Here is a 24716-nt window from a genome sequence, read left to right on the forward strand (position 1 = left end):
AAACCGGAACTAAGGAGAATTCGGTTGAGTTATGCTATATGTATATATTAGGAGCAAAAAATGCACTAAAATTGTACGATGTGCTCAGGTTCGGGAAACATAAGATGGTTGTTTCACAAGGTGTTGTAAATCATTATGCGCTTTTGCCTTAACGGCATCTATATTAACTATGTTGGTTTGCTATTTGTCAAGGTTGACAGCGTCGCTGGCCTTCTTTGGTATAAAAGAACTGCAACCCACAAATGTGACAGATGTAGTAGATGACTAGAGGTGTGTCCAGGTTTCCCTCAGTAGATCAGACAGATTTAATTGAATAAAAGACCAGTAAACTAGTGGAGCGAAGGGCCAAAATGAGTATCGTGCTAGGTCGTTGTTCATAGGTTAATCCTCAAAGTAAATAGATCGAATATCACGTCATTTCTTGATGGTATTACTTGTTTGGGGTTTTTCTCAAATATACGTTTTGCATTTACGAGCAAATTTGAATAAAAATCCCAGCTAACGCTAACCTCAGGAACGTGCGCAAAATGTTGAGGAATCTTCTACAGTGATCAGTTGAGATATGAATGGGCTGTCAAAAACACAAATCGATATTAAAGTTCAAATGAAGTAAGTGCTGCAAAGTTGGTCTTCTTCACGGATTGATCGGAATCCCAGGGTGCTTCCTAACACGACATGCTTCATTTAAACCACCAGATACAGATGGTTCAAGATACAGTTTCCTCTAAGGAGGCTGCTAACCAGGAAAAAGGAAATTATTCTTCTGCCAATTTTCTTCATCCAAGGAATTAGCGTACACTTCTTTCAGAAACACTTAGGCTCACTTCGGGCAGGCATACTTATTCACCACAATGTGACACCGAATACTTGGGAGCGAATACGTTGATGTTTTGTTGTCACTATCAATCCCACGAAGCATAATTAGGTTTACTCCGTCTACTGGTTCGAATATCCCCTCATATTACGCCAAAGATGGGCTGTATACGCCGAATCATAGATAGCTAGCTTTTGACATGAAATAGGTGTGTACTCTTCTAATCAGAGATTGCTGAGGTCAGCTTGATGCCCTAATAAATGCGCTCCTAGTGACGCAGACTCTTAGCTGTGCACGTAACCGTTTTCGGATGTGTTACGCCCACTACGCTGAGTGTGTTGAAAATGCCCGCTCGTTTATACCACCTTCCATGGCGTCTTTAGTATTCTTTGTTCAGCGTTAATGACAAACCATCAGGCTCAGTGATAATAGCATGAAGCCAACCAAATTTCCTAAGTAATTCGCAAGAGCGTCTTCGTCGCGTTCGAAAATCAGAACATTGTGAAACTACTCACGAGTAGCTTTGGACTGGAGAGGTGCGATTTCGAAGTAGTGGTGTAAAACTACCACAAACTTCGTTAGTTCAGTGACATTAAGATGAAATGTGCTCGTATGACCACAATTTCTTTGCTTTCCCCTTCCCTTTTCTGCTGATGTGGGAAGAATTCAACTAGCGAATGCCGTTAATCTTTTAGCGCCATTGTGATGTTTTATGTACTGCACCAAAGAGTACCACTTCTACCCTGACACACAAATAAGTGATGGAAGATGTAGACCAGACAACGATTATCTGGAAATCCCGCGCATACAATCTACGCAGGTAAACTTACTGTGTTCATCACAGCGTCTATATCATCAAAAGATGATAGAAACACAAGAATCGATTCTTCCTATCCGTTTTCATGCCAAATGACTTTTCCCATTGATGCAGCCCAGTATGGCATAGAATGGAATATCTTAAATTCTAGTTTAGACGATAAGGTTTTCCGATTTTCCACCGTCAGAAAACAACGTTCTGTTGCTTTCGGTGCTGGTTTGTTGACTGTTCGACATTCCGTTAATTACATTAGCTGAGGTGAGTTGTACGGTTGTTCGCAACGCATAGTTGCGCGTGTGTTTGGATGAAAGAGTTGGCCGAATCCTCACAAAACATAACTCACCGCACCGAACCGCACTCGGTGCTTACCAGTGGATACCAGCCGAATTGCGCCATTTGAACACACATCCAGTCTTCCGTGCCTCAGTACTCATCCAGTGCTCGGGTCTGGGGGGGCTGGGAATGACAATATATTGCATATATATCGTGGGCAAATTTCAACACGGCAAGCGTACAAACAACGATTTGAGTTGTCTTGTTTGTGGGAAGCCACTTATGCAACAATTAGTATCCTATAAGTACCCCATTACGTTGTGAATGTCTCTAGAAGATGAACCGTTCGGGCAGGTGAGGCGGAAAACTGAATAAACAAATGCAACAATATAAGTAATCACTGAAGACTGCACAAACCCTCTTCACCAAGCTGACCGAAACCAGTACCAATCCTGGCCAAACCACACCTGTCAGATTTGGGGAAACAAATGTGTGTGTGCGCAGAAGCGGTAATGGAATTCAGACATTTCCGCCTCATTTGAAGTTGATGAATTTTTCCGCCGAATCTTTTCCAGCAAGTGGGTCGTCATTTTGTTAACTAAAACCACAGCAAACAGGATCATCGGCAATAAAATTATGTTTATCATACCGTAATATTGGGTTATTTCTATATTTTCCCAGTTTCTGGCTTCGCTGTCCTAGGCATCACGCATATTCGGATTAAAGGTGAAAAAATTTCAAGTAACCTGTAAGGCCCACAGAAATAAGTGCTTGTATGTGGGGGAAATGAAGAATACTGTACAAAGTTTCTACAACTGCCTAGTGTTGAATCGTCACAAGATGAAGGCAGATTGTATAAACTTCCAAACTAGAAGCGAATCCATGTCTACCTTTAACAGAGTCTTCGCCGCATCGGTGAAATCAATCTATGGCGAAAAGCCGGAAAGCATTGTACAGCCATTTCATCCTTGCTTGGAATCGTCAGTAGTGTACATGCCACGAAACTCAGACGTCCGAGCCCACGAACTCCTTGCTAGAGGTTGGCCAAGAGCGGCTGATCGGTGGGCTGGTCACTGCATGACCACTTGATGTGGTTACCGTGATTCAAGAATGAGTGTCCAAGTGAAAGCTAATCACACTGATGATCAGCCACTCGTGGTCAAACGATTAACTGTTCAACCCCTAGAAGGCAGGTCATGAATTCAGAACTCTTTGAGTTTCGTGGGATGCATACAGTTGATGGTTCTAAAGAAGGATGAAATGGCTTTTCAGCTTTTCACGGACAGGACATCTCTCCTGAACATCATGAAATCTCCTCACATTACTATCAATCATACCTTATTTCTTTGGCTACAAAGCCGTCTACACTAATCTTTAGATCAATGTAACATTCGGACCCAAGTGAAGAAGAATCAGCTGACAAAGACTCCATGAAATTTGTTCCAGGCAGCAGAGCAGATAAAACGGTGGGCTTCACTTTGATAACCAGGGTTGGTACTCTAACTGAGCACCTTCAAAGAAGACACTTACCTCCACCCCAGTAGTATGCACACATCTTCGGTAGACACTCTCAGTTGTACACGAATTCGGTTGTGATGAGAGTTTTCAATTAATCCAGTTGAATCTCTCGTATATGATGGCCTCCGGCCAAAACCAAATTCGTGTGCAGTTGACAAAACTTGTCAAATTCTGTCCAATTTAGGCTCAAATGGAACATAAGGATGACGGAAACCCGGGGATTGTCCCTAAGTGATGAGCCCCAATGAGTGAAAAACCGGTTGTGGGCTGTCGAATAGTTTTCAGTAGTCTTAACACTACTGTGTTACGTCCAAACAATGTACACATCTTGCTTCAGAAGCGAGGAAGTAAACATAATCTTTGTCTTTAATCTCTGAAACTCTCACATCAAGACTGCCAATCATTGAACTCAGGTCATCTATTTTTTGCACATCACCTAGAATCGGATTAACTTGGTCCCATCTGGATCGATGTTCTGACTTTACTGGAGAAGTTGGGGGAACATTAACAACCACGTCGGGAAGCAGAACCCTTTACCTTCTCCAGATAACGTTATCCTAGGCATCAGCGGCTAGATCATCATAGGGCTGTTTCAAATAAAATTTCGAAAAATAATGAAACCCTGATGGCCAAAACTGTCACAGCAGCAAAGCACTCAGGCGGCAACAACTGCAGCTGGGTACCGTGTACTTGACGTTTCAACTTTAAGGAGGCGCGGGGAGGAAGAATTTTAGACTTGAAAAAATGAACAATTGATGTAACTGCAAGGTGAAACGACAAGGTACGAAGTTAATGCCTTGGAGGAATGTGAACAGGACGCAACAAAACGGTAGAGGAGGACTCGAGACTTTGGGACTTCATGAAATTGTCACCTGGTGTACTGATTGATAATTTTTATCTCGGGCTACATGCCCACATCGACTATAAACTAAGAAGTCTTAACGACGGAAAGATCTACTGACAACCCTATGAGTAAGTACATTATAATAGGGCTATAACATCTCTCGAAGAAGCAGAGTTGATAATAGGTGATAAGTGCATATAAGTTGTACGGCAAGCGCTTAAAGCTATATATTGAGATTTTTTCTGACAAAACCAGTGATCGATAACTAGTCAGAATAAGCCATAAGGACACCCGCAAATGAGCAGTTGGACAGTGGGTGCGGTTTGGAACTGAACTCGGACTGTTGACGCAGAAATCCCGAAAGATCATCCTTGGGGATGTGTCATAAACAATTCGAACCCTCTCACTTCTGTTTATAGGTGGTGAATTTAATATCCATTTTTGTAGTGCATTAATTCTCGGGGGATTCGTGCACCAGTATGGTAAGATTTTGACGGATTGCCGTACCATAATATGGAGAACACTACACCAAATCAACGAAGTGCACCACGAAACAACTAGCAATGTTAGCTTAGGTGATTGTGCACTTCAAGACTGACTGAAGTCCAAAACACCGCACAGGCGAGGTGGCTTCCACAAGTGCACTCTGAAATACAGTAGGTTCTGGCCAGACTCTCTAAGGATAAATATTTTAGCTTTTAAACGACAGATCATCACTAATTCGCTTGACAATAACCGAAAGAGCTGAGCAATCAAAATAAGCATCGATTTGAATGGAAGAATAGAAATTGCAAAAAACCTTTACAGAACACGAAAAAACCCTTGGAAGGAATACCACAAACCCCTTATGACTTTCAAACACCGCTTCCAATATTTCAAAAAATCTACAGTTGTTCTAATTTATTGAAGGGATATCTGACGACTGATCATGCGTTAGTAACAAATCTGTGGGGAGAAAAGTTTGCCAAAACAAGTCATCAACGTGTTTCTGCTTAATTCCACCACCAAGCTTTTTGACGTTAGTTCGGCAAATCTTTGCTGAGCGTCGGTGTGCATTCAGCCAAATAACGCCCTGTCACCGATTCATGGTAGCATGAGCCTGAATTTGTGGTGAAGAGTAATCATTTGAGCGGCTGGTTAGAAAATGATAAGCCAAGTCAACTCATCTGCATATCAACTCCGGAAATGTGGACGAAATATTCTCGACGAATGCATCTGAACTGCTGCTGAGTCAAATCGATAAACAGGCAGTTTATTTGCGTTATAATGTACCGTTGATGAACAGTTCAAAAAGGCGCATTGTAAGTTGTTCAATAAAAAACAATCAACACATTTGCGGGACATTGCAGCTATGGAGCGTAAAAGGAACATGAGCGATGACATACTGTTGAACACTTGAACCTAGACAGAAGCAATTAAAAAGCCGGGTTGGTGTTGGAATCAGCCAGAGCGTCGCGCTTTCATTGTCGGGCAGTATGAAGCTCAACATGGCAAACATGTTGCAAAATATATCTATAAGCACACTTAATTTCTGCAGCCATGATTCTGATGCTTATATAGTTTGATGCGTTGTGATACCGCATCGAATTCCCTAGAAATTCTGAACGAGCAGTCTACCTGTACATTTGAACTCGTCTTCTCTTGCAACGCGTTTGACTGGCAGAAAAGACAGGTTCAACAACTTAACGAAGTACGGTTTATCCAGAGATCAATTGGCATTGTGGCTGTCTTACTGAAGCAAGCTGCTACTGCAAACCCCCCCCCCCCGTTACGCAACAGAAACTGCAACATCCCAAAAATGCATTAAACTAACATATTAAAACAATACCTCGAAACTTCAAAACTGGCCTTTCTTATTCATGGACAAGTTCCCTTAAGTGGAGGTGTCATATAACAGAGGGAATCTGCTGCTTCACCACACATCTGAATTAATGCACCTTCACCAAATAGCAGCACATAAAGGTAGCTGCAATTGTCAAACAAGGCAGAAAAATATGAACAAAAAAGAAAATGTTATAGTGGAATTCAAGTCAAACCTGAAGAGAATCGAACTAAAAGTTTATCCAGGAGTAGTAAACTTTGAAAGGTATGGTCATGAAGTGAATGCCTTAAAATGCAAAAGTATTTCGCCAAACACTGTCGTCTGCACAGTAATTTGGTTTTAACGGGAGACTCAGCCGAATCCAGCTAACAGTCTATTTTACCCCAGTGTGCTGCACAAGGCTACCCACGTTCCAGTCAGTCAACTTTTGAGACATCGCAGTACATTGTCTTGGCGTAAAACACTACTCATAAGTTCGCTGTGGAGGGGCCTTCAGTAGCCTTCTATTGCGTTTAGAGAATGCAATTCGCTTGAAACATCTATATACGTTCAGACTTACCTGCCTTTCGCTTCATATCCAATATGAATGTTGTTCTAAGTCAACCATTTAGGATGCCAGTTGTGTTCTAAGGTGCTTCGAATGACACAACGTGGGTATAATGGCAAAGTTACTGTTCCAGGGTGTAACTTGTTTCCCACATTAACGAATTTGTCTAACCTATTTCAGACACGTCAAATATGTTTGTTGGTAAACGGGAATTGAACCCCAACTTCACGAGATCTCATCTCCGCAAGTGAAAAATTAACAGGGCCTTCCAAAGGATTGCTATTTCCTTGAGAATATCGTATTGTGCCGCGTGCTGCTTATAGTAATTTGCATTATACTCTCATATTTGTCATGCTGATGGTTCAAGAATTACTGGGGTTACAATCGAGTCCATCAAACCGCAATTCCTCATATCATAGGCAGGTCTAAATTCACACAAAATATGAGTTGAGCACCAAGACAAGGTAATGAACTCGCTTATAGGACCCTTTGAAAATGATTTGTGGTCTTCGTGGTAAGGTTCAGTGCTTAAGCAAAGCTCTAAATAACAGAAGCTGTTCAGTCGGGCACTTTTTCCCGTCTACCGGGCGTTAGGTCGCTGAACTCATCAACCCGTATAAAGACCATCCTCGGGAAAAGTTGAAGATCCCTGTCGTAGAGTGATTTTTACATGAGGACAGATCTGATTGCTAAGAATGCGAGTTGTTCTGTTAAGTGAGGTATTGCGTTCATGACGGTCTAGTTGTTCTGCCCCCACTAAATAAGCACTTTGTCGTCTATGCATACCTAACGAATGTAATTGTCATTCTCCTTGAACAGCGTTACAAATGAATTTGACCTCTCTGCAGAAGGCCACTAAGTTGAACGGAGACGTTTTCAAAACGACTAGTTAACGATGTTCTGATTAGGCATCGGAGAAGACACATAATTTAGGTCACGCATTATAACCGACCAAAACAACTCAGCTGAATTGTTTGGGGTGATCGCTCAAAATCTGCGGACAAACTGAGAGGTCGTTGCACACTACACATCCCAAACAAGAGAAACCTTACAGAATGACTTTTCAACCCAACCTCGAGGGGGCCCGTATGCTTCACATTGTGTGGAAGAGCGTCAGAATGCTATTGCTTGAACTGTCTTTCAGTCGGTGGCTTGAGTGATGCGATTCCCCAGTTTTCAAATGGACTGAGGTAGCACTCTCATCCACCTGCGTGAACCTGTTTTCTATAAAAACAGTAACGTGTTTCTTCATCAGAGCAGCTAGAAGACAAATCGTGAGATGTTAACAGTCACAGAAGTAAAAAGGACAGTAACAAACTAGTGTCACATGGGGTCTTATGACAAAAGTTTAACATTTAGTCAGCTCCCCTGTAAGTAGATGGCATGAAAGAATAATTTTTATGCACACAGTGCGTTCCGATTGAGAGTGCTCCACAACTTTGGGTTCTGGTTGCGCACCAGGATCTTGGAATTTTGAGGGGATTCAACTACAGGGTCTGTCTCATGGATGTGACGCGCAACTGATGGTCCTCCCCCAGCTCTCTATCTGACGCTTATTTGTTACTGTCAGTTACACGTGCCGTAGTAAATTTTCCGACAAGTGTTCTGCTGAGAAAGACACTGGCTAGTTTTACCTGTGTATGTTCCATCATGACTGCAAGTGAACTGATAAGTGACATGTGCGGTAGAGTAACCCGCAACAACACTCCTCTGATTTTAGGAAGTAGGAGTAACTGAGTAGCTAGAACCTTGCGATTTAGGGTAGATTTGAGTTTTATTTTGCGCCCTTAGTAAGGTGATAGTCCTTAAATATGAACACGGGGAGGATTATTTATTCGAGGCAGTGTTAGTCATGTCCAAGCGCGTGTTGGGCTTGCCGTGAAGAACCTATCCGTGTAACCGTTACAGTCACCCGTTTCAAGACGGGTTCCCTCTCAAGTAGTTGGTCTACGGTGTTCCTCATTCTGTGAAATAGCGCGTTTAATAAACACTGTTTGTAAGCAGTATGTAAGTAGCTGTTGAGGTCCATATATTGTCCGTTCCGTATGCTTTAGAGTAGGCCATGCTTTACAGGGTCTCGTTCGTATACTAATTCAGTCTCGCGAGACTCTGACAACTCAGGGAGTCATGCGGGAAAAAATGCAAATTATCACCTATAAAGCGGTAGTACAGCTGAAGTGAGATACTATCGCGGAGTTGCTCTTCAGCTTCTACCAGTAAAATGCCTGTCACAGTTGAGCCTGGTGATCTGCCAATAGCAACAGTGTGACCATTATTTAAGCCATCCCGAAAAAACAAAACGAAACTAATGTGTACGGGGAAACATAAGGTCCCAAGCAGTTGAATTCGCTCGCCTAGTAACAAGTAACTGTTTTGAATTGGTATTTTGCCCTGTAAGTGAATCCAATCCATACTGAAAAGCCAAGAAGCACGGTACAACTGTTTTCTTACTGGGAATCACTAACAATGCGCATCTCGCAAAACTCCAAGGGGGCTTCGAACCCACTCCTGGAAACCACAGTGAGTGGTCACTTGTTGGCCTTCTGTGAAATCTCCATCTGAGAAGCCACCACTCAAGGACCCACATGACGTTGCTTTCGTGGTCGGTGAATGTATGGCATCATACGTCCTCTGAATGCGAGATAATCGCAATGCTGATCTGCCGTTTGGGGCCGAACGTTTATGTGTTGAAACTACCAGAGAGAATTCGCAGGTTCGAAATCCCCCAGAGTTTCGTGAGATGCGCACTACCGAGGATTTCTAGAAAGGCTGAAAAATCTGTACAGTGCTTCTCGGCTTTTCATCATAGATCAGCTTTACTCACGGAACGAAATCTCAACTGAAAGTTCCCACCTCTCCTCACACCGCCAACAATCAATTGTTCCTCGCAGTGGAACATCCGCAGATAAGAAATTAACGTCAATTGAAAACATTTTTATGGAGGCTACCGGTAAACTGTTAAGTGTATGATGATGCTTAACTTCAAATAATGGGAGCAAGAATGCCGACTAGCCAACGGTCAATTTTATGAAATACCTGAAATTAATCTCAACGGCAACTATGGTTTGTGAAATTTCGGTCAGCCCCAAATTTGTAATGCTTCGTTTCCGATCGGTTTGAAACGTTTGTACCGTGGCTCTGAGATGATCATATGTGGTTTGGGCGGTTGAAGCACCTAGTGAATTACCTAGACCAAAGCACTGCTTTCTTTAGTTGCATCCTTCTTAAAACCTCCAGTCATCTCCAAGGACCTCGATCACTTTGCTAGACATTCATTTCATGATAATTCCATTCAATTCGCTGTCTTTTTGCAAAATATCGAGTTATCCAGGGAGCGTAGAATCCTGAGAGATTGCTAGCGCTCAGGCATCCGACAATAAGATTGTTGCGCAGTAAAAGACAGAAATTTATTAATATATCCACCAAATGTACTTCGAAAAACCAAGCTGTCCACTCGCCATCAGAAAGAGAACGGTTAATTACCTGGCTTTATAGGTTCTCAGAGTGAACTTGAGTCAGCAGTTTGTTGAATTCTTTCAGAGGCATTGCATGCTTTGAACGCAGAGAAATAAATTTCAGTTGCGTTTTTATGAAAGTCTTAGGTGCTTAGTTAATGCAGTGGAAAACCGTAACTGGATGAAGAGGTGACAGGTAGATTTTTCTGGTTTCCCGAATATGTTTTGCCTGAGTCTTCTAAGGGGTTTCTATGCAAAAGTTTTCGAAGTTGATACGGCAGACCGAGGATAGGTGATTAAATAATTGTTAGCTGTTTGTGAAGCGGTACTGATTACAACACAGCAACCAACATTGTTCATAAAATTATCGAATCAAGCCATCTGCTTACTCTGGAGGTGAGTCACACTCCATAAGACCTCATGTGGTTTTCGATTTTTAATTTCTGTTACCATGCCTCTCGCCCATAAATGTAGGATGTTTTACATCATCGACTTAAAAAGAATAATTCGATATGCTAATCCCTCGAAATTTGTCTTATTAAAGTCTTAATGAAATGGACTTAGCTTCCAAAACCTGTTTTTATTATAGGGCATCTTAATTTATAAACGCGACTCGTGCCAAATCGCGGATTAATCAGCTGCCCAAGTAGACAAGCACAACTGTTGCATAGACTATTCTATCTCCTTAATAGGTCGCCTCATATATCGTATGTCGTAGCGACTGAAACATGACGCGGCCTGGTGCAGCACATTCATTTGCCTGGAAACGTCGCAAACGAGAGATTCAGCTGGGTTCCAGGTGAGTCACTCGAAAACACAAATAAGTTTACAAATGAGTGTATTTCGTTAATTTCGTGCAATTTGGTTTCAAGTAGAACATAAGGTTGACGGAAACTCGGGGACTGCGCCTACCTGATGAGCCTCAAGAAGGGTGAAACCGGTCGTGGGCTGTCGACGAAGTTTCAGCAACCTTATGAGTAGTGCATTACGAATATATACATGTATCGCGATATCAGGAATATCGTGGTGACTGAAACATGAGGCGGTCTGGTGCAGCACATTCATTTGCCTGGAAACGTCGCAAACGAGAGATTCAGCTGGGTTCCAGGTGAGTCTCTCGCAAAACCAAATTAGTTTGCAGATGAGTGTATTTCGGTAGATGACGATTTCTTTTGAGGAAGTGGGACCGTATGAGAGGACATGGAGGGTGGTGGCTATCTCGAATTTCCAATCATGTTGTTTACTTTTAAAATGGAGGGCTCCGCCTGAGAGACTGGCAGTTTCTGAAAGGACCAGAGCAGATCGCATCTCATGCATACTGTTGTTGCAAAATCCTCAAAAGAACTTTCTGAGAAAAAATTTTTGGAACCGATTGAGAAGTCATCTCAATTAACGTGTCGGCTAGTGTGGGTGCCAAAATCTTGAATCGATGTGTTGGAGGGTTCCAAATTAGTTCCGATCGCTTTCCGTTCCTTTCCTTACCACTTCAGAATGCTTCACCTGATGATTCGCCTCGGGTGCCGCTGTTAGATTTTCCTTAGTTTTTGTGGGGTTGTGAGTGTCCCGACAATTTAGTTTGAGGGGGGTTGAGGTCAAGTGGAATCCAAGTGATGACTACTCTTCCTACTGATGACCGCACACCAACACGTGTCAGCTCGAGTGACCCAAGACCGTTCTCCACACGCTAGCCAGTTCTACGCCTTTCATTCTGTTGACGCTGGGATGCTTGGCGATTTCTACCGCCTCGGCGATCAGTCTGTGTGACGTGGACCGTAGTCCTCGCCTCAAAACCTCAACATTTTCTAAATCTATTTTGTGTCCTGTGTCTAGTGCGTGTTCCGCAATCGCCGAGTCTTTCAGTAACGCTTGATATTCATCTGCGTTTCTCGGCGGCCTGTCTATTTTTCTACTATGCTCTCCGACTCTGATGTATAGTTCCCTGGCCGTCTGTCCTATATAGACTTTGATGCAGTCATTACACTTGATTTTGTAGACACAGTCCCTGGTTCTGTTTGCCGGGAGGCGATCCTTCAATTGCACCAATGCAGAGCGCAGAGTGTTCCCCCTCTGGAAAGCTACTCTAATGTTGGCCATGTTTAGAATTCTTCGAATTGCCTCCGATGTCCCTGGTTTATATGGAATAACAGCTGTCCCAATCCATTCCCTGTTGGGTTTCTCTACCGGTATCAACACCCTTCGCAATTGACGCCTAATCAAGCTAGCTGGATATCCACTACCCCGAAGTTTGTTTTTTACCTCAATTTGGGCCGCTGTTCGATCGGCTTCTTCTGTGCACAGGGCCCTTACACGCCTAAACATTGATGACGCAATACTGGCGAATACCGACTTCGGATGGGCAGACGAGTAGTTCAAAACTGCCCCAGTGTCGGTTGGCTTTTCATACACTGTGGTCTTTAGTCTCCCCCCAACCTTATGTGTCATGCAGTCTAAGAAGGCCAGTTTACCCGATGTTGACTCTATCTCCATACTAAATTTGATCTGTGGACTCAGTTCATTCAGATAATTGTAAAACTCATTAACCTTGTCCCGTTTCATGACGACGAAAGTGTCATCTACATACCGCCAGAATATCTTTGGTGGGTGTGGGAATCCGGCTAAAGCTCTCTGTTCAAATTCTTCCATAAATATATTTGCCAAAACCGGGGATATTGGAGATCCCATTGCTAGACCTTGCTCTTGAGTATAAACCACTGAGTCAAATACGAAGTGGGTGAGATTCAGACATGCTTTTATGCCTTCCACTATCTCATCTACCGTAAGCTGTGTCCGTTCCGAAAGGGTGGTGTCCGCTAACAGCAGTCGCTTGGCTATTTCTAAAGAGTCCCCTTTTGGCACATTTGTATATAACGAATTCACATCGAAACTTACAAGGATGTCATCCGGTTCAACAGTGACACCCGCTACTTTGTTGGCGAAGTCATATGAATTTTTAATGTAAGTACTAGATTTCCCGGTTAGGGGTTTTAAAATACCGGCCAAGAATCTGGCCAGTTCATGCGGTGGGGAACCTATTCCGTCTACTATCGGTCTCACTGGGACCTCTGGTTTATGGATTTTTGGAAGGCCATAAAGTCGTGGTTGGATTGCACTTTTGGGGTACAATCGATACCAGTTGCCTTGCCCTAAGTGGTTTATCACGGACCGCAGATATCTTCCAACTTCGGCTTTACTCTTATTCATTATAGACGTAATATTCGCATTGTTGATCTCCCGATAAGGACCCTCAGCTAGGTGTTGCTTAACCTTTTGTAAATAATCACTCTTGTTCATAACAACTGTGGCCTTACCCTTATCCGCCTTTGTAATCACTATGTTGTCCACCCGTTTTAGGGTGTTTAAAGCTCTTCGCTCTGCTGATGTAATATTTGGAGCTCCTGGCTGCTGGGACTTAAGGACTGTGATTAGCTGTACCCGTAGCCTCTCTGCCTCCATTGACGGAAGTTTTTGAAACACAGATTCAACGCTAGGGATTATTTCTTCGGCCCTTATCACCCTTTTGCTCACTGCGAAATTCAAGCCTTTCTCTAGCAGAGTGCGCTCTTCCTCACTTAACGGTCTATTTGATAAATTTACCACGCTACAATAGCTAGTAGGTGGTTCAGGCCTAGTCATGGGCTCCCTTGAAATCCGAGTCTTAGAAAGCAACATTTCGAACTTACGTATTTGTCTCTCTTTGCAATGTTGTCCTTGGATAGCTTTCACTTCTGTCGCTTTGGTTTGGAGCAACTGGAAGTCTGCGGGAGAGAGCACGGTCTGAAGATCTTGGTTCAGCCGACATGAGTGGTGACGGATATCAGATAGACGCCGAGTAGTCAAGTAGATCCTCTGTTTCAGGAATGACTTGGCCGCTGAGAATGCTATTCGGGCAGAAACGAGTGACGTGTCCGGTGGCTTAACCAGTAACGATGTAGGGATTATGTTGTGTTTCAAGCAGCGTTTATTGAATATGCGGTGGTTCTCCCAGTTTGCCTCTAGCCTTGCCAATCGAACGTAGTCACTGGACAATTTGCGAACACATGGTCCGTAGTTGTTTTCAATCAATTGGAAAAAGTTTGGAACCGATTGAGAAGTCATCATTTCAGAAGAGCTTGGTAAACAATCGGTAGTTTTTATTTGGGCAACGTTTCGCTTTTGACACAAAAGCTTCATCAGGCCAAGTGAACAGGTCACAAAATTGGCCAGGTTATAAGACAGACGGGGAACCAATCAGTAAGTTCTCTTCAGACTAAATCAGTGTTGAGTGTCAATTAACGGCTCTTGTCGGCTAGTGTGGGTGCCAAAATCTTGAATCGATGTGTTGGAGGGTTCCAAATTAGTTCCGATCGCTTTCCGTTCCTTAATCTTCCACTTCAGAATGCTTCACCTGATGATTCGCCTCGGGTGCCGCTGTTAGATTTTCCTTAGTCTTTGTGGGGTTGTGAGTGTTCCGACAATTTAGTTTGAGGGGGGTTGAGGTCAAGTGGAATCCAAGTGATGACTACTCTTCCTACTGATGACCGCACACCAACACGTGTCAGCTCGAGTGACCCAAGACCGTTCTCCACACGCTAGCCAGTTCTACGCCTTTCATTCTGTTGACGCTGGGATGCTTGGCGATTTCTACCGCCTCGGCGATCAGTCTGTGTGACGTGGACCGTAGTCCTCGCCTCAAAACCTCAACATTTTCTAAATCTATTTTGTGTCCTGTGTCTAGTGCGTGTTCCGCAATCGCCGAGTCTTTCAGTAACGCTTGATATTCATCTGCGTTTCTCGGCGGCCTGTTTATTTTTCTACTATGCTCTCCGACTCTGATGTATAGTTCCCTGGCCGTCTGTCCTATATAGACTTTGATGCAGTCATTACACTTGATTTTGTAGACACAGTCCCTGGTTCTGTTTGCCGGGAGGCGATCCTTCAATTGCACCAATGCAGAGCGCAGAGTGTTCCCCCTCTGGAAAGCTACTCTAATGTTGGCCATGTTTAGAATTCTTCGAATTGCCTCCGATGTCCCTGGTTTATATGGAATAACAGCTGTCCCAATCCATTCCCTGTTGGGTTTCTCTACCGGTATCAACACCCTTCGCAATTGACGCCTAATCAAGCTAGCTGGATATCCACTACCCCGAAGTTTGTTTTTTACCTCAATTTGGGCCGCTGTTCGATCGGCTTCTTCTGTGCACAGGGCCCTTACACGCCTAAACATTGATGACGCAATACTGGCGAATACCGACTTCGGATGGGCAGACGAGTAGTTCAAAACTGCCCCAGTGTCGGTTGGCTTTTCATACACTGTGGTCTTTAGTCTCCCCCCAACCTTATGTGTCATGCAGTCTAAGAAGGCCAGTTTACCCGATGTTGACTCTATCTCCATACTAAATTTGATCTGTGGACTCAGTTCATTCAGATAATTGTAAAACTCATTAACCTTGTCCCGTTTCATGACGACGAAAGTGTCATCTACATACCGCCAGAATATCTTTGGTGGGTGTGGGAATCCGGCTAAAGCTCTCTGTTCAAATTCTTCCATAAATATATTTGCCAAAACCGGGGATATTGGAGATCCCATTGCTAGACCTTGCTCTTGAGTATAAACCACTGAGTCAAATACGAAGTGGGTGAGATTCAGACATGCTTTTATGCCTTCCACTATCTCATCTACCGTAAGCTGTGTCCGTTCCGAAAGGGTGGTGTCCGCTAACAGCAGTCGCTTGGCTATTTCTAAAGAGTCCCCTTTTGGCACATTTGTATATAACGAATTCACATCGAAACTTACAAGGATGTCATCCGGTTCAACAGTGACACCCGCTACTTTGTTGGCGAAGTCATATGAATTTTTAATGTAAGTACTAGATTTCCCGGTTAGGGGTTTTAAAATACCGGCCAAGAATCTGGCCAGTTCATGCGGTGGGGAACCTATTCCGTCTACTATCGGTCTCACTGGGACCTCTGGTTTATGGATTTTTGGAAGGCCATAAAGTCGTGGTTGGATTGCACTTTTGGGGTACAATCGATACCAGTTGCCTTGCCCTAAGTGGTTTATCACGGACCGCAGATATCTTCCAACTTCGGCTTTACTCTTATTCATTATAGACGTAATATTCGCATTGTTGATCTCCCGATAAGGACCCTCAGCTAGGTGTTGCTTAACCTTTTGTAAATAATCACTCTTGTTCATAACAACTGTGGCCTTACCCTTATCCGCCTTTGTAATCACTATGTTGTCCACCCGTTTTAGGGTGTTTAAAGCTCTTCGCTCTGCTGATGTAATATTTGGAGCTCCTGGCTGCTGGGACTTAAGGACTGTGATTAGCTGTACCCGTAGCCTCTCTGCCTCCATTGACGGAAGTTTTTGAAACACAGATTCAACGCTAGGGATTATTTCTTCGGCCCTTATCACCCTTTTGCTCACTGCGAAATTCAAGCCTTTCTCTAGCAGAGTGCGCTCTTCCTCACTTAACGGTCTATTTGATAAATTTACCACGCTACAATAGCTAGTAGGTGGTTCAGGCCTAGTCATGGGCTCCCTTGAAATCCGAGTCTTAGAAAGCAACATTTCGAACTTACGTATTTGTCTCTCTTTGCAATGTTGTCCTTGGATAGCTTTCACTTCTGTCGCTTTGGTTTGGAGCAACTGGAAGTCTGCGGGAGAGAGCACGGTCTGAAGATCTTGGTTCAGCCGACATGAGTGGTGACGGATATCAGATAGACGCCGAGTAGTCAAGTAGATCCTCTGTTTCAGGAATGACTTGGCCGCTGAGAATGCTATTCGGGCAGAAACGAGTGACGTGTCCGGTGGCTTAACCAGTAACGATGTAGGGATTATGTTGTGTTTCAAGCAGCGTTTATTGAATATGCGGTGGTTCTCCCAGTTTGCCTCTAGCCTTGCCAATCGAACGTAGTCACTGGACAATTTGCGAACACATGGTCCGTAGTTGTTTTCAATCAATTGGAAAAAGTTTGGAACCGATTGAGAAGTCATCATTTCAGAAGAGCTTGGTAAACAATCGGTAGTTTTTATTTGGGCAACGTTTCGCTTTTGACACAAAAGCTTCATCAGGCCAAGTGAACAGGTCACAAAATTGGCCAGGTTATAAGACAGACGGGGAACCAATCAGTAAGTTCTCTTCAGACTAAATCAGTGTTGAGTGTCAATTAACGGCTCTTGTCGGCTAGTGTGGGTGCCAAAATCTTGAATCGATGTGTTGGAGGGTTCCAAATTAGTTCCGATCGCTTTCCGTTCCTTAATCTTCCACTTCAGAATGCTTCACCTGATGATTCGCCTCGGGTGCCGCTGTTAGATTTTCCTTAGTCTTTGTGGGGTTGTGAGTGTTCCGACAATTTAGTTTGAGGGGGGTTGAGGTCAAGTGGAATCCAAGTGATGACTACTCTTCCTACTGATGACCGCACACCAACACGTGTCAGCTCGAGTGACCCAAGACCGTTCTCCACACGCTAGCCAGTTCTACGCCTTTCATTCTGTTGACGCTGGGATGCTTGGCGATTTCTACCGCCTCGGCGATCAGTCTGTGTGACGTGGACCGTAGTCCTCGCCTCAAAACCTCAACATTTTCTAAATCTATTTTGTGTCCTGTGTCTAGTGCGTGTTCCGCAATCGCCGAGTCTTTCAGTAACGCTTGATATTCATCTGCGTTTCTCGGCGGCCTGTTTATTTTTCTACTATGCTCTCCGACTCTGATGTATAGTTCCCTGGCCGTCTGTCCTATATAGACTTTGGTGCAGTCATTACACTTGATTTTGTAGACACAGTCCCTGGTTCTGTTTGCCGGGAGGCGATCCTTCAATTGCACCAATGCAGAGCGCAGAGTGTTCCCCCTCTGGAAAGCTACTCTAATGTTGGCCATGTTTAGAATTCTTCGAATTGCCTCCGATGTCCCTGGTTTATATGGAATAACAGCTGTCCCAATCCATTCCCTGTTGGGTTTCTCTACCGGTATCAACACCCTTCGCAATTGACGCCTAATCAAGCTAGCTGGATATCCACTACCCCGAAGTTTGTTTTTTACCTCAATTTGGGCCGCTGTTCGATCGGCTTCTTCTGTGCACAGGGCCCTTACACGCCTAAACTTTCTGAGAAGACTACCCCAATTTTTTTCATTCAAAGAACTAAATGTGAGTATTGATAAATTAATCCTCATTCTCACGTCAGAGTAACCCAACCTCCAAGCTGCATAAAGGGATTACTGCGATAGTCTTGATCACGGTTACTTTTTGGGATGATGCTACCGGCAACTCACGGTTGTTTTACTATTCTCATTTTTTAAGATCTGTCACTTGGATTTAGACAGTGCAGTGAAATTCATCGCGCAACTTCTGGGGTTTATGTAGCCATGTTACTCTCTTTAGACTGTAGTCCTGAAGCATCCGAGGCGGAAAACCTGGAGTAACGTACTTCAACGCCGTTTTTACAGAAAGCGTTTACTATGTCTCCTCGTCGTCTGTGCCTAGTTAAGTAATATATGGTTTGTTTTTTGTATGACCGAGAGTTTCTCCCTACTGAACGATCTAGTCAAAGTTTACCTCTTCTCTTTGTGTGACAAACAGATAATCCATTAACCAGCTAGTCAAAGACCCAAATGATACCCATAGAGGCAGTGCTCAAAACGGCAATTATCGGTCACCAAACAACGGATGGCAATCAATAGGCTCAATTGACAAACCGATTAGGCTCACAAAACCTATGCTTCTTCTCTCTCCCTCACCACCTTCTCTCCTCACACCCCGCTATAAGCCCCACTTTATCTTCTGCCGCAGCGCAAGAGGACTGGAGACATCTGTAATAGATTGTCATCACAAATGAAACCTCGGTGCGGTTCAATGCAAGCAACCAGTCTTGCTGGTCTGTAATCGCATGTGTAAGACCGTCAGTTTGACCGAATTCTCGGGCTTTGTTCACACAACTATCTAATTAACTACCTCCCGGTTGCCCACCACAATTTCGGTTGACTGAGGTAAGGACGTCTGTTTGCGTTCATTAGGAATAGAACAGTGTTGAGTGAGTCAGGTGACCAGCTCGCAGTGGTGGTAGAATAATTGGAAACGATTGCGCCTTATCACCAGGGTAACTAAGAAAGCCTTGGTTGTTTAACAGATGTTGAAAAATTTAGATCGTTTTCTGTTCTCGAATATGGTTAATTAAGTTTCTGTATTAAGGATGATGGCATGTCACCGCCTTGAATATTTAGCTTAGAAAGGAAGCACCGTGACGGATAGGCAGAGAAAAGTTAACAAAGATTTGGTGGTTAGAAGATTCAGGCTAGATTTTTGTTCTGTAAAAAATTGAGTGAGACATTGCAGTTAACCTGGTACACATGATCCAATTGTACATTTTGTTCTTTTCTGTAGGAATTTGAGTTTTCGATATTGATTTCTACTTTTGTTTATTCATCAACGCGCGTTTCAGTGGACAAATTTTACACCAGTGCGATAATGTCATCGATTGATGGAGATCCAAGTCGCCATCTGAAATAGTGTCAGATAATTTGGGACGTATTTATTGCTGCTTATTCAAGCCACATGTTGGATTTAGCTTAAAATGGAACACGAGTAATTATCGCGCCTCTCCGTCTGCGATGGACCGTTTCACAAAGTATCAGGGATGTATTGCTGATATCTACTGATATCCGTTTGCATAGTACTCTCGAAAAAGCTATCTATGGGCAGTAAACAGCATGCTTAGTGTGGGTACTTTACTCATGATGTTTGAACTCCCTTTTGAAAGTTAGTCTTGGATAGACGCGCACTAGAATATTCGCAGCATTTTCCGTTTCCGTCCAGAGATACGATGCATTAGGAGCTATCAGCCTTTTCATTGCTAGTGAACATTTAAAGTTACGGTTACATTTTAGAGACGATAGCCCAGGCGATTGATCAATGCCAACATGTGACGGTTTACCACTTGAGTGTGGATTAGAAGAGCTAGGATTTGAAAGTGATAGTTTCGGTTGCGTTTTCGGGCCGTTGGAGACCTGCCGAACTCAGGATCCTAAACCGACGAGACCGTCAATGTGACAAACGTTTGTTGGTCAAGGCAAACTTCATTTCCAATCCTTCCGTCCAACAGATGGCTGAGCCGTCAACCTTATGTTCTACTTGAACCTAAATAAATCAGATTTCGGCAGATACACTCATTTGCATACCGGATAAACGCCAAAAGGTGCTAAGAGCTGGATAATTTAAGATAACCCCGATTAATGAGGTTGTTGCTTGTGTCTTCGTGCATATCCTACAGATGTCAAACTATCCAGAATCGTGCGGGGCCTACATACAACTGGACAGGGGAATTTCAATATCGTGGAGGTGAAGACCACTGATATATGGTGGAGCTGAGGAAGAAAGCCATTAGCAAGCCAAAGATGATCGTGTAAAGCGCCATAGGTGTCAAATACGTCGAGTGCTTGCTTTGGATATGCCTTAATAATCTGTCATTCAGTTTGTAACATCGTATTTTGGGGGTTTTGCGAGCATTCTAGACAATCAATTCAGTGAACAGCTGCATTAGGTAAAATGTTCAAAGGCCTAATTTGGATAAGCGTTGCGGAAACTGAGAAAAAACGGATGAACTTATTAGCGTTTAGCAAGATTCTTATTGGTTTCCATTGCTAGAAAATCCATCTTGTCTGAAGTTCCGCTGCCCTTGAAAGCTGCAGACACAAAACCGAGACGAATAACACACATTCAATCAAAATATATGCCCAAAACAAGTTCGCAAATTTCCGGGTTTTCCATTCAGCAACCTAACAAACACTGCAATATACGGGACAAAGTGGGATGAATGGAAATAAAGATGGGATTGCGGACCATTCGTGTCACCGTTGTCTAAGTTTGACAACCAGTTGCAACACATGGAGAGACAGAAATGATATTGGTCCTGAAACACTCCAGTCATTCAATCCCCATCCAACGTGGTACAGTGTGATAGGGAAAGCTGTTGGGAGCAAGGAATGGGACGGTGATTATCTCTGAACAGATCGTTCTGTGTCCACCATCGAATGATGATGAATCAAAAGGTGTGTTTGTCTGTGATAGGAGATTGAATTTTCTTGTCTACCCGAACACACCTCTAGCAGCCTAATCAGATCTAGAGATCTCAATTCATCTGGGGTAAACAGACCAAAATATTCTGCATGCTACGTGAAACACACGTGCTCAGCTTCAAACGGAAAATAGTATGACAAAGAAGGCGGCAGCTGCTAACGAATTCAGCTGACCGATGCCTAGAATGCACCAAGAATGTTGTTGTTGGCAAAGCATACCACCTTTATGGACGGTAACCTGTCATTCGAGAGGCGTTATCCCCTCTATCTAGCGATTCCTTCTCTACTAGGAGTGACTTTGACAAGAGGTAGGCTGTTGCAGCGGTTTTCTTACTTTTTGTTCTCCCAATAGATCCACTTATTTTTACACCCTCAATCATCGTTGTGGAGAAAAAAGAACAAACTGTTAAGACGACAGAATTCTATTTCTTATCCATTTTGTTCCACTCGTAATATGCAAAACATGTTTTGGCACTGTTGCGCTTTCAACCGACAAAAATGTTTCCAAAGTTTTTTGGTCGAACAATCGCGACGAAATGTGTAGAAAACTAAGATAAACAATTAAGCACTCAGTATCTTCCGTTTTAGTGAGAAGATTCACACGCACATTTTACTGGGCATGCAAATAATATATTTTGTTTGACGAAGTACGCTCGCTTGTAAGTCAGTTGGGCGTTATAAGAAGACCCAATGGAGTCACAGCTGAATCCCCCATTTATCCTAATCCTCAACAAAGGATGCTGTGAGAATGTCGCTTCATTTTTCAATTGGTACAATTTCGATACATCGCAGTGTTATAAATGTTCTGTCAAGAAGACACGCTTTTTGCATGTGAAGCAAGAATGAAGACCTGGTTTCATCCGTTAAGCGTAGTTGCAAATGCCATTTGTCTAATGAGGTCCATCCAGCCGAGAAATTAAACATCTCCAATTGAAAGCAGAGCATTTTCCCAGAAAACTTGCCTAAATTAGTTAAAATACTTACGTAGTCGATGACTCAACGAAATCCTTCAGCATCGCCTCCAGCAACAGGGACTTCTAATTAGTGTGAGAACGGATTTCTGATCTGGACAGCACACAGTCGTAGATTAAGGTAAAGGTGCGGTCGGACGCTAAAAGCCTCATCCACACGAACACTTTCTATTTATTGAGGTTAACCCGGTAAGCGCAGCGGACACGTGGCAGCCACAGTTTCACAACGTAGCCCTCGGATATCGTCTCAATAAAGAATGCGGTATTTGACCATACCTTCATCTCCAAGTGTATGGTTTGGTTGTTGTGGAACCCTTCTCGAGGACTGATGACTAATCAGAGAGAACTTCACGACCATTTTCTAGTAGTCAAATTATTTTCTGTATTGGTCATGGGCTCCATAGTCGGTACTGACAATGGGCACAACCGGGTCGGCGTTGGAGACCTCGAGTGGACCCATTTTTGAGCTCAAAATACAGATATGTCCGCATGTGAGAGTTCAGATTCTTCAGCATGCGCTGGTGGAGTTGACGTGACGCGTTTATCTCGCATGTCACAGATCCGGAGGTCTAAGTCAACACTGTGAAGAAGAGATAGTGATGTTGAGCTTCAGCAGGAAAAGAACTTGAGTCCATTACTTCACGCTATTTGAGTCCGATTGACCAAACTAATCACCTCAAGAAAGGACTATCCTAACGAGCAAAGCGAACAAAATAGGTGTCAGTCCACAATTCAGTCAATGAGCATCATGGAACCCTAATGGAGCAGGCAACTCTAATTTTGTTCGTGGTCCTTTCTCAACCTGATGGTTGCGATGCATAGAAGGACTCAGCGGTGTTTTACGTTTCAATCACCATTAGATGCACCGGACTAGGACCCGTTTGTCCAAGCGACAGTTCGAGGAAGAGAAGACTGGGCCAACTCTACAAAACTGACAGTTTCTGCTACGAAGACTCAGAAAAACGTCACTGCGACACTGATTCGTACTTATTAATCGGCCAGCATTTTTTCCAACACAACGAAATTACCATGACCAGCAAGTAGGGAAACTTGATTTCCACTTCCACTTCACAAATGTGTTGTCCATGCTGAGGTTACGGAAAGATTTCTTACAGAACGGCTGAACACTGTTTCTCACGTTCTCTCCGATTATTCTTACGCGACTGGACCACAGCCGTTGTGTTCACCGGGGGGAATCCCACTACGGTCACTCTTTTCTCTGAATACGTCAACTAATCTTTGACACGGAATCCTTGAAACTGGAACGTAAATAAACAAATCTGATTTCGCCCACGGTTTCCCAATATCTGACAATAAGCAAAATTGACAACACAATCTGGGGTTGCGAAGTGCTGGTTGATGGGTTACTCTGTTGAGCCCAAAACTCTTAGTACTCAAACCACTAAATTTGTGATATTCGGTCCTGAGATCAAGAACAGACCGCGACTGTTGGTTACCACATGAGTGTAAGTTGAAACAGTTCGATGGACACATCACTCAGCTCATGTAGAACGTGACGAGTGGGTAATCACTATTCAGGTTTGAGCGAAGACACGCACTGACCATATATAAACGGGGTGAAATGAACAGACGATTGCAAATAAGATGGACCAATCAAGCATGACTATCCCAACGATACAGTCTGGGAGAACGGGACTGGTATGTGCACCTCTCAGGTAGATAATAGGTTCATTCACATCATCACAGGCTCAAAGGTGAGCAGAAACACTGCGGTAGCTCTACGATAGCTTTACCAAAGGAAAAGCACAGATAGCAACTGAGATGTAAAGTGGTTATTGCAAACCTTAGTACGCCTAGAAACTCTGGGATCTTGAATACCCTACTTAGGACCGAAAATATCATATTCCAGCGGGATAACCTCCGTATTTTGTGACTCAAGTTCCCAAATATACGTGGAGTCGAAGTGCTCACAGTTCGGATCTGAAATCCGCTGTGTTTGGGGGACGATGGTGGCTGACTCAATGGTAACCTAGGAAAAACCTCGCTCCGTTGCTGTTAGCTGGCAGTGACGGGTTTATTCGTATTTCACAGCAGCATTCCAAATTCGACGACTGAGTTGAAAGATAGTGAAGAAAAGATAGACAAATGCCCAACGATACACCACTATCAATGAGAGGCGATCCGAATGTCTGGATCGAAACTAACGGTGTTGTGTTATGAGGAGAATCGGATGTCAACTGGTTTCCTACGGAATCAGGCACGAAGTTAATGAAACAAAACAACCTCGGACAAACTAACAACGAAAGGGGGGATATTCCGTTGATTCATGCAGGTTGGCTGGATCATGAGCGATTGATTTTAGCCTTGAATAGATGCACTGCTTACTTTAGCCGTGCATTAATTGTCATCAATCAAGCTACCCAACCGGAACGGTCGGAATAAGTTATGGCTTCGTAACCCACTGTCCGCGCAGATATTTTAAACATGCGCGTGGCCGTCTGGTATGGGGTAGATGTCAACCATAAGGTCACGTGACTGACCTTACAAAGTCCTCGCGGTCAGTCCCCTACCTGGAAAGGACCACTCTTTTTAGACCAATTACCAGGAAAAACCAAACATAGTACAGCTGTGAGTGTAATA

At 43.5% G+C, this 24716-nt stretch overlaps 1 protein-coding gene across 1 annotated transcript; it reads right to left on the reverse strand.

Annotated features, from left to right (window-relative positions):
* Positions 1 to 14189: 14189 nt before the first annotated feature.
* Positions 14190 to 18246, reverse strand: T265_03881 (hypothetical protein; the record flags this gene model as incomplete). Its single annotated transcript, XM_009168473.1, has 3 exons — positions 14190 to 14254; positions 14639 to 17138; positions 17542 to 18246. 3 exons carry the CDS (start codon positions 18244 to 18246, stop codon positions 14190 to 14192), a joined length of 3270 nt encoding a protein of 1089 aa, XP_009166737.1.
* Positions 18247 to 24716: the final 6470 nt, after the last annotated feature.

Source organism: Opisthorchis viverrini (assembly GCF_000715545.1).
Source record: "Opisthorchis viverrini unplaced genomic scaffold opera_v5_59, whole genome shotgun sequence".
NCBI classification, from domain to species: Eukaryota; Metazoa; Platyhelminthes; class Trematoda; order Opisthorchiida; family Opisthorchiidae; genus Opisthorchis; species Opisthorchis viverrini.